General features: G+C 34.9%; 2 protein-coding genes across 2 annotated transcripts; one reads left to right on the top strand and one right to left on the bottom strand.

Moving 5' to 3' along the window:
• The first annotated feature begins 829 nt into the window (after nt 1–829).
• On the top strand, nt 830–1,726 carry LOC145631328 (uncharacterized). Its single transcript, XM_081683403.1, has one exon. The coding sequence runs from the start codon at nt 830–832 to the stop codon at nt 1,724–1,726; it is 897 nt and encodes a 298-aa protein (XP_081539529.1).
• A 2,394-nt stretch (nt 1,727–4,120) lies between these two features.
• On the bottom strand, nt 4,121–9,389 carry LOC145631547 (putative polygalacturonase). The gene is made up of 6 exons (XM_081683649.1): nt 9,109–9,389; nt 8,680–9,021; nt 6,221–6,341; nt 5,413–5,587; nt 5,211–5,281; nt 4,121–4,974 (listed from the first exon to the last, which is right to left on the bottom strand). Exons 1-6 carry the CDS (start codon nt 9,127–9,129, stop codon nt 4,274–4,276), a joined length of 1,431 nt encoding a protein of 476 aa, XP_081539775.1. The 5' UTR covers nt 9,130–9,389; the 3' UTR covers nt 4,121–4,273.
• Between the last annotated feature and the right edge of the window lie 1,165 nt (nt 9,390–10,554).

The raw sequence follows: 10,554 nt of genomic DNA, 5'->3' as shown, positions 1-10,554 counted from the left end.
CGCTGACACGCGTCCTGTCAGGTGAGTTGGACCAATCAGGAAATTCCTGATTATTGCAACGGTAACAATTTTGTAACGGGTATTTTGTGCTTATAAAATTAAAAAAAAAAAAATTTACCAACGGCTAGAAAAAAAAAATCTCTACAAATAGAGACCCATTTTGCCTATATTTTCATATTTCCAAAATTCACATAAATTTGTTGTATTTACATTTTCTCTCAATTTCTCCCTCATAATTAGTCATCCTTTTAATATTAGTATTAATATTATTATTATTATTATTATTATTATTATTATTATTATAATTATTATTATTAAAAAAATATTATTATTATTATTATTATTATTATTATTATTATTGGAAGTATAATTATTATTGTTATTATTTTAGCTTATTAATATTATTATTGTTGTTCGTTATTATTTTTGTTATTAATATTATTATTATTATTATTATTATTTTTATAATAGTTATTATTATTATTATTGTTATTATTGTGTTAGTTTTTGAAATTAATCAAAAAAAATAGATATGGATCCCAATAACCCCTTTTACTCAATACTTTCTCAAAATTGTAATGATTTAGATGAGAATTTCATGAATCAACCTCAATTTCAACTTTTCCTACAAAGATTGAGCAACACCTCTCTGCAAAATCCTCCACAACAATAAATACCTCCACAACTTGAAATACCTCCACAAATTCCAACTGAAAACACTGATTACGAGCAATCACCTCCTGTCTACCAAGGAAGTAACTCTCAGTACGATGATAGCCAAGAAGAAAATGTGCCTGAGACACCTCAATACCCTCCGTCGACTCAAAGAATGCGGGTGGGTTCCAACCAACAACTCGCTAAAGCTAGTCGTATTTGGTCAGTCGCAGAAGATGGAGCTCTTATTGGGCTATATTTAAAATACAGTGGAAATGCGATAGTGGGTACGGGCATGAAAGCAGCTGAAATTTGGCGACAAATATCTGCGGCGTACGACATGGTTCAAGCTAAGAAGCCAGAAATACTACCACCCAGAAATGCGAAGAGTTTGGAGAACCGTTGGAGAAGGATGGCGGCAGATGTACTGTTATGGACAAGTTGTTATGATGAAGCGGGTCCGTTAACTGGAAGTGGATTCAACGAAGTTGATCGAATTCAAAAGGCCTCGAAGTTGTTCCATATATCAGCCAAACCACCACACAAATTTGTTTTTCCCCACGCTTGGGAAATGATAAAGAATGACCCAAAGTGGAGGCCGAAACTCAGATGGGCATTGTCACTAAAGAAACGACAGGATTGTCAACTGCGTCCGGAAGGGGACACCGAGGATAGCAGTGGAAGTGGAAAGAGATCGAGAACTGACAGTGAAGCTGAAGGAGATGTTCCCGTTGGTGGGTTTTCATCAGGAGGTATACCCAGACCCGACGGGGTAAAAAAAGCAAAGGCTAAGCGTAAGGGAAAAGCTATTGCTCATGAAAGTGCAATTTTAAGTATTGGTGAACAGATACAGGCTTGTACTGAAGTTAGAAGCTTTGAGGCAAATTTACGGCAGCAAAGGTTGGAGCTTGAAAGGGAAAAGGAAAAGAGGAAGAACAAACAGGTCGAAATACAAGAGAAGAAGATGAAATTTGATATGTTGCAAGCAATTATGTCAAAAACGACGCCACTTACACCAACTGAAGAAGCGTGGAAGGAGGAACTAATTCAAGAAGTGTATGGTGGAAAGTAGAGTAGTTTATTATGCATTATGATTTCAAGTATTTTGTTTATTTTATGTTGCAATGAATTAATTTTTATTATTAATTATGTTCCAAAAATTAATCAAATTATATTACATTTTCATATATTTTGTTCAATTATGAGTGAAGTACTAGCTAGTGTGTGTAGATTTTGTCTTATACAATTATGAGTCAAGTGGTTGGTTTTATCAACCATTGAACTGTCAAATCCCAAAAAGTAGTCAAGTCCAATTGTAGTTTTTGTTTTATACAAGCATTGAGTAGTCATTTCATACATAACTTCAACCGTATGACAAGCGTTGGTATTGATTATTAAGAATTGAGTAGTCATGTATTTTGTTTTTACTATACATTGAGTAGTCAGTTCACACTCAGTTGAAGGACATGCACTGATAACATTTCCTATTTAAAGGTGTGAAATCCATAAATTGATCCACAACACCAAAACATTCAAAAACCAAACACAGAAAATGTTTTCCATAAGCTCAACCTCAAGCTCAAATTCTTCTAATTCAGATCAATATGCGGAATTTGATAATCTAGTTGACGAATTTGTCACAAATCACTTACCTAACATAATGCTTCCTCAACCACCTCCATCCGAGATCGAAATTGTAAATGAAGATGAAACAGTCCCGCAGCATAGGGGAGATAGAGAAAGGGCATTTGCAATTGTATAATGATTACTTCGCAATAAATCCTGTGTATTCCGAAAATCAGTTTCGTCGTCGATTTCGAATGCACAAACCTTTATTCTGTAGGATTATGAATAAAGTGGTTGAGGGCGATCCGTTCTTCCAGCAGCGTAGGAATGCAGCTGGTAGGCTTGGCTTATCACCTCTGCAGAAATGCACCGCTGCAATAAGAATGTTAGCGTACGGTGTTGCTCCGGATGCCGTAGATGAATACATACGCATGGGTCAAACAACATCTAGAAAATCAATGCAACATTTTACTCAAGGGGTGATCAAGCATTTTGAGGCCGAGTACTTAAGAAGTCCAACAGATGAAGATTTAAGGAGAATCCTTCACCAAAATGAAATGCGTGGATTCCCGGGCATGATCGGTAGCATCGACTGCATGCACTGGGAGTGGAAGAACTGTCCTATGGCTTGGAAAGCACAATACGCAGGTCGTAGCAAGAATGCAACCCTTATCCTCGAAGCTGTTGCGGATCAAGATTTATGGATTTGGCATGCATTTTTTGGAAAACCCGGCTCTTGTAATGATCTTAACGTCCTATACCGCTCTCCGGTGTTTGACGATGTTTTGAAAGGTCAGGCACCACCAATTAGTTTTATGGTAAACGGCCATGAGTACAACATGGGATACTACTTAACAGATGGTATATATCCGAACTGGGCAACATTTATACAAGGTATCACATATCCTCAACTCCAGAAGGACAAGTTATTTGCAGATAAACAAGCTGCAGCTCGGAAAGACGTTGAACGTGCGTTTGGAGTTCTACAGGCTAGGTTTGCCATATTACGACAACCCTCACTTGCTTTCGACGAAGACATTTTGAGCGACATAATGAAAGCTTGTATCATTATGCACAACATGATTGTCGAGGATGAACGACACAATTACACTCGTGCCGAAGTTTTGAGAAGGTATTATGAAGAAGATCGCCCTCAGCTTCATAGAGCAAGGTCCGGTCCGAGTACAAGTGCCACAGTGAATAACAACGAGCCTTTCGAATTTGACGTTGGCCGACCACCAAACGTTGATTTTGACGCGTATATTCAAAGAAGAATTACCCTGCATGATAGCCAAACCCATTTTTCTTTGAAAGATGATTTAGTTGAGCATATTTGGCAAAAATACGGTCGTAATGAATAAATAGTTTTGTAATCGTTAATTTATTTGGTTTGTATGATTGGTGTACGATCATTATGTTCCAATGTTGTAATCGTTAATGTTGTACTAATGAAAAATGAAATTTCGCATAAAATAATGACACAAATAATTAATATTGTACTCATAAATAATTTAATCAATAAAAAAATTTAGTTAAGAATAAATATTATTATTTTATTAAAAAATACATTTTGCAAAAATGAATATTAAAAATAATTAATATTGTACTACTCATAAATAATTTAATCAATACAAAATTTTGTTAACAATAAAATTAAGAAATATTAAATTACAAATTTAATGATGTGTAGGAGAGATAAATATTGGTGGGGTATAGGGTTAAAAATAGGAGAGAGAATGGTGGGGATTATAATTTTTGACCATTGGTGTAGAATAAAAATGACCAAGAAAATGCTCATGGGGAGGAGGAGTGAGAAAGTGGTTAGAGAGAGATTGGGCAACCAAAAAAATGCTCATTAGTGGCAATGCTCTTACTACCGGTAAGGGTAAACCAAAACATATTTAAAAACAGTCATATAAACGTAAAAAGTTTTCATTATGATCAAAAGTCATCGTATTTTACTAGTTATACATAAATAGGCATTAGATAAAGTAAAAAAAACTAGTATTACATAAGTAGCAAATAACCATAAATAGAGCACACCTTACATAACTTAAACCGCGAGAGGTGCTACACAATTTTTGAACTCAACCTCTTCAATTGGCAACCTATCCTCAGGGAAAGGGCACTCCACAACCTTCTTATCCTCCCTTAACAACCCACAAGGCCGAGGCGAAACCCGATTCACAACCCCTTCAACATTAGTACAATTCCACATCATTTCCATAGGTTTTGAGGCCAAACCAATTGTAACATTTGACATACATATCCCCTTAAAAACATCCCCCTTAATCCCTTCCATATATCCTGGCATGCTCACATTCTCTGCTACCATATCCATATAGTTAATATTCTTGATGGTCGGTAGGGCCTGCGGGTTGAAATACGGGTCAGGGTGCGCCCCATAATAACCTGTCATCCAAAAAACATATTTCATGGTTTTCATTGTCATTTTCCTTACAAAGATGTCTTTGACGTAGGCTCCCCTGCCCGGGGAGCTCTTGATTCGGATCCCTGACTCCGTGTCTATGGCAGTGATGTGCTCAGCCCGTACATTGCGGATACCACCCGACATCTCACTCCCGAGTGCAATGGTGGCGCTTGTTGGAGAAATGCACGTGAGGTAGCGGATGATCACGTGTTGCGTTGGCATGTTGAACCGGTTTCCATACTCATCCCACCCACTTTTGATTGCTATGCAATCATCTCCTGAGACTATGTAGTTGTTTTCTATCCTAACATTTGAACAAGAATCTGTATAACAACAATACAAAGCTCATTTAGTTAAGCAACAACTTTTCCTAAGAACCTTGGGACTATTTTTTAAAAAGTACGCAAAAGGCTGTGAATGCCAACTAGTTTAACTGGTTAAACTCAAGACTTGTGATCAATTTTCCGTCTACACCATTTGTCATTTGTGGTTCTCTTTACACCCAAAAAAATATGCGAATTTACAAATTGAATAAATGGATCGGTGAATTAGAAATTACCTGGATCAATACCATCAGTGTTAGGAGAATGAGTTGGTGCAAGGATGGTCAATCCACTAATAATCACATCTCTGCAATGTTTAAAAATTAAATATTTAATCACCTACTCATCATTATTCACTAATTATGAAATCATCCAATTTTTTGTACTTTCATTTTTATCTTTAAATTTACAAGCAAATTAAATTGTGGAAGAATGTACCTGCAATAAACAGGGTGAACGTTCCAAAAAGGAGCGTTGAGCAAGGTGATATCAGAGATTTGGACTCCATTAGAGTACATGAGTTCTATCATGTGAGGCCTTGTCTCAGTTAACTTGTTGCTCCTAAATTTCGTCCACCATGCTTCACCTAGGCCGTCAATTGTTCCATTCGCGCCTGTAACCAATCATAGGATCATTTGAAATAAACTTGCTAAGGTATCACTAAGAAAACAATTATAACATAGTATTATAGCATGGTTAACTTGATATAATTTTGAATGCTGATTTTTTTTCCCCAGTTGATTAGGAAGGACAAGGTTGTATAGTTAATTTCTAAATCTCACTTATTCACTCAATGCAGACTAAATGCAACGATCAAGATGTAAAATGACTACTTAAGAAAATTTTATACTGGCAAATCATCTTTCCAATTGTTGTACATTATAATGATCAATTTTGAATTGTGAAACCAATTATGATAAGGATTAACTACTATGGTTACATAAGCAGAGAGACATAAAAATAATTTGGCAACCAATAGAAATTTCAAATGCAATAAATGAATAAAACTTATTAGGAAATTTTTAGCTGATGATACAGGGGACTTGTTAAGAAGTTTCGCCTTTTTGCCTTTGGATGTTGAAGAAAGATGAGAGCACGCGATGGTCCCAAAGATGAGGGCACGCGTTGTAATACTATGAGTTCTATGTTATATTTAATCCAAGATGGTCTCACCTAAGACTACTCATGTAAGTTTGTAAGAGAATATGATCAAGTTTCAAATTTAAATATGGGTTGCAAAAGTTACCTGTAATAACTATGTCAGTAAGGTTGGTTCCTGTGATAAGGGCTTGGTAACGACCAGCAGGGGCGTCTCTTCCTTTACCATAAGACGGCAATGGTGGAAGTATCGGCCAGTCCTTCTCATCCTGCCATAATCAGATAGATACACCTTAATCATCAGATTTACTTTTCTTAATCATGTCATATTTGCTTTTTTCTCATATTCTACAAATTATTGAACCAACAATGCAAGTGAATTGACAAACGATATTTTACAATGTAAAGAATACGAGGTAGTACAACATACAAGAGATAAGGGGGTAAGACAAACGAATCTTGAGACAAGTTAGTGACATGGTCCCATCCACAACCAAGCTCAGGACACTCAAGGCAATAGGCATTGAGCCATTGAGCCACGATTAGTCCAACATAGTGCATTTTCGAAAAGAAAAAAAAAACGTAGCAGGGTTATGCTGGGCTAAACATTACTCTTCAACTATCCAGGATGAGAGCTACAACAATTTTTTTAAGCAAGACTTAGGTGTTCAAAGCAAGGCATTCCTAGTAAATTGTTATTAATTTCAACTTCTTTCCAAGTAATTATACAAGTGTTTGTCATTCAGTTATTCATTGAATAAAGGATGTCTAATTATTACAAAAATATGGCACAACTTCAAGGATAAAACAAATTTAGAGACAAAAACATAAATTATGTAGGCCCTTGGGACCAACTTACCCATGAGTCATGAGACTCATGCCCAACATGCTCATTTTTGGAGATAAATGAGCAGCAAAAGTCAGTAACAATAATGAAACCTTTCTTGATTGGAGACATGCTTCATCATAACTCTATCAACATAATCCGGATAATGATACATTGATGTTGAGCATTATTAAAAATCTCAAACACGAAGTATTAAGGTACGTATATATAAGAGGTTGGAACAATATGACAATTATCGAATGATGAAATAAATATGGTCTAGTTAGTGATTATTTTGGAACATCATAACTAAGCCTGCAAAATTTTTATCGAAAACAACAAACTTCATTGACATTGCACCGGTCTAGAACAGGAAATCAGGCAACTAGATTCATCCTTAAGCCTTGTGTTTGAAATGCTTAACGTTTTCTGTAATTTGTACCTTTTGCCCATCATCAGTATAGGGGTCATCCATACTGCTGATCTAAGATGCAAAACTTCCCCAACTCCCAAAGTTGTGGCATCTTTCCTTTATTTCCTGCTTGTTTTACACTTGAAGTCAAAAAGAGTGTTGTTTTCTTTCCTTTTTGTCTAGGATTCCTTGGTACCATATCCAATGTGTACCATTATCCCAGCAGCTTACGATGCTAAAGTATTTTTCAATAATCTAAAAGTTTATATTATGTTTATCAACTGGATTTGATCTAGGTATAAGGTTTTAGTATGATCCTCTATAGTTATTATTATGAGGCGCACTTTGGAGTATAGTAAAGACGCGTACATTACATTAATGTGTGTGAAAAAACATATAATATGTTGGCGTGGTGCACACTCACATGTATTAATATGTGTACAACACTACACGACTACACGTAGGCACGTATGTGTAGTCGTGGATGTAACACGAATGTCCAAATCCTCTTGGAGAAAAAAGAAAAGAAAAAGAGGCAGGGGATACCTTTCTTTCTTTACTAGAATTTGTATCCCTTTGTTAATGGAGCAAATTAAGGAAACTATTTCAATTTCTTTCACTTTTTAGGTTGATTAAGAAAGGAATTAAAGTCTTAAAGAGTAGATGCAATGGTCAATGGACCCCTTTTTTCAACAAATGAACACTCCTAAGTCCTAGTACTGTTGGGATGAGCAATTAAGCAACAGTAGAGTTTAGTATATCTAGTATACTACTTCTACCTAAGATTTAATTTGTGGGTCAAAAGACCTCAACTAACTGCTTGAATTTACAATAACAATTATTAGGAACAAATCTTTATCACACTATTACTTAATAGCACCTTGTAGGTACATGCGGAGTCTATTACAAACCATTATTTTACACTTCTTTCGCTCCTAAAATATTATCTCATTTTAAATATCTCGATTAAAGAGTCAACACTTCGACCATGAATAACAAACTTCATTTCCTATGTTATACCATTCCCTTCCCAAGCTTACAAATGTTACCACCCTCAATCAATCCATAATTTGATATATAGAATCTATATCTTAATAGCCCCATTTAACCCAAAAAAAGTCTCACAAAAATAGTCAGATGGGACAATTTTAATGGGACGAAAGGAGTACCGTGGTTTTCTTATTTGTTTCTTTTCTATTTCGTTTCATACATTCACAAAAACTCATTCAGCCCTTACCCTTATGTCGGGCACTAATAAATGATGGTAACGAGAATAAATTGAAACAAAACGTAACGCAATAAAGCATACAATTTGACACATAGATAGTGATCATCATAAACAGCTAAAAAAAAGTAAAGAGAAAGAAACCTGAGAAGCAAGAAGAACAGCATCTTTGTGAAGGTAAAGAGTAAAATGGCTGATAAGAGAGAAACTGCCAGTTAACCATCTTCCAGGAGGGATGATCAACTGGGCTCCACCATCAGGGGCAAATTTGGAAAGATGATTAATTGCTGATTTAAATGATTTGGTATTCAGAGTCTTTCCATCTCCTTTGGCACCAAATTCAGTTATAAATGCACTGTGTTTTCTGCAGTTTACTGCTCTGTATGATATTGTTGGATGTCTTTTTACCAATTTGCCCTCACTTCCTCTTATTGTGCTCATCAAAACCACCCAAATTGCTACATTGTATAGCAACCCTGCTTTCACCTGTTTTTTTCCAAAAAATTAAAATTAAAATTAGATTGTAATTTTTTTTTTGAAAAATAAAATAAATAAGAGAGTAAGGAAACTTACAAGAGGATATTTGGGTGACATGATTTTGATGTCACTGAATAAAAATTTCGGCTTTATTTAAAAACAACAAAAAAAACAAAAACAAGAAAAAAAAAGTAATTGGATTGTGGTGTTTTTTTTGTTTGGTTTGGAGTGAAGTCGAGTAGAATGAAGAAAGAAAGATGAAGAGAAGGGTGAATTTATTGAGTAATTTTAGATAGAGGCAGTGGAGACTGGAGGGCCCAAGTGATTAAAGTCTAGAAGCAGGTGTATACTGTTTTTGATAGATTGGGAACGAATGTGGTACCAATTATTTTTCAAAATTATTCAAAAATATTGCTGCTTTTATATCAACGAAGATTTTAAAAAATTAAAAAGTTTGGAAAAAAAAAATGAAGAGAGATGTGATAATAAATTGTCAAATCAAAAGGATCCTTTGGAAAAAAAAAAAATTACTACGTACAAGATAACGAGGAATATACAATTAATAATGTCAGATACTAGTACGTAGTATATCATTACATGCATCATTATACCTAACATTATAGTTGATGGTGTAAAATACACCTGTTGTAAATTTGTGACACTTTTTGCATCAAATCTATAACAGTATTATATTCTCATTAGGCCATTCAAAACTAAAGGCTTATATTCTGATTTATTGAAAACAACTGAACTGACCTGAACTGATTGGGCTGAACTGAATAGAGCTGAAATGAATTGTTTATGAGAGAAGGAATTAGGAACTAAGCTAAACTAATTAGAGGTGAACTGAAATTAACTTAACAAGCCTTAAGTGACAACTATATTTGGAATCAAGACTAGGTATTGAGCAGGAGCTTCCAGAAACGTCCAAGACATATACAGTCAGCACGAGTGACACCTCATCAGAAGTTTGATATAACTAATTCTTGATTTGTTAGGATATTTTCTGATTCAGCATTCTTTTATTATTTTGTATTAATTGTGGGTTCAACCACATTAGGACAGAGATATAAATAGCCTTAGACTAGTTAGTTAGATTGATTCATTTTTTGGTATTCAACTCTTCCGCTGTATATTTTCTCTCTCTAATACAGAAAACTCCATTAATGAAAGTTCTTCTTTACTTGCTTCTTCTCCTTTTATCATGGTATCAGAGCAGGCGATTTTGATCGGATATTATTGCAATTGATTTGTGAGTTCCTTGTACTGGATTTGCGAGAAGTTTTTTGATCGAGTTTCTTCGTACAATTTGTGAGGTAATCGATTGATTGTTTTTTTTTCAGTAAATTGATCGAAGAAGTGTTTCGTATTTGTGGATTTTGTTCTGAAATTCTCGTTTGGTTGTTGATTGAATAAGTTTGCGATTGAGAATCATTATTCAGATTGTTCTTGATTTAGTTTTTTTTTTATTGTTCGGTTAATTGAGGAATTCTTTGAGGAAATTAATTGTTTGATTGAAACTTTGGATTGAATCTTGAGCTT

This window comes from Chenopodium album, chromosome 5, assembly GCF_948465745.1.
Source record: "Chenopodium album chromosome 5, dcCheAlbu1.1, whole genome shotgun sequence".
Taxonomy (NCBI): Eukaryota; Viridiplantae; Streptophyta; class Magnoliopsida; order Caryophyllales; family Amaranthaceae; genus Chenopodium; species Chenopodium album.
This window is presented reverse-complemented; position numbering and strand designations above follow the sequence as displayed.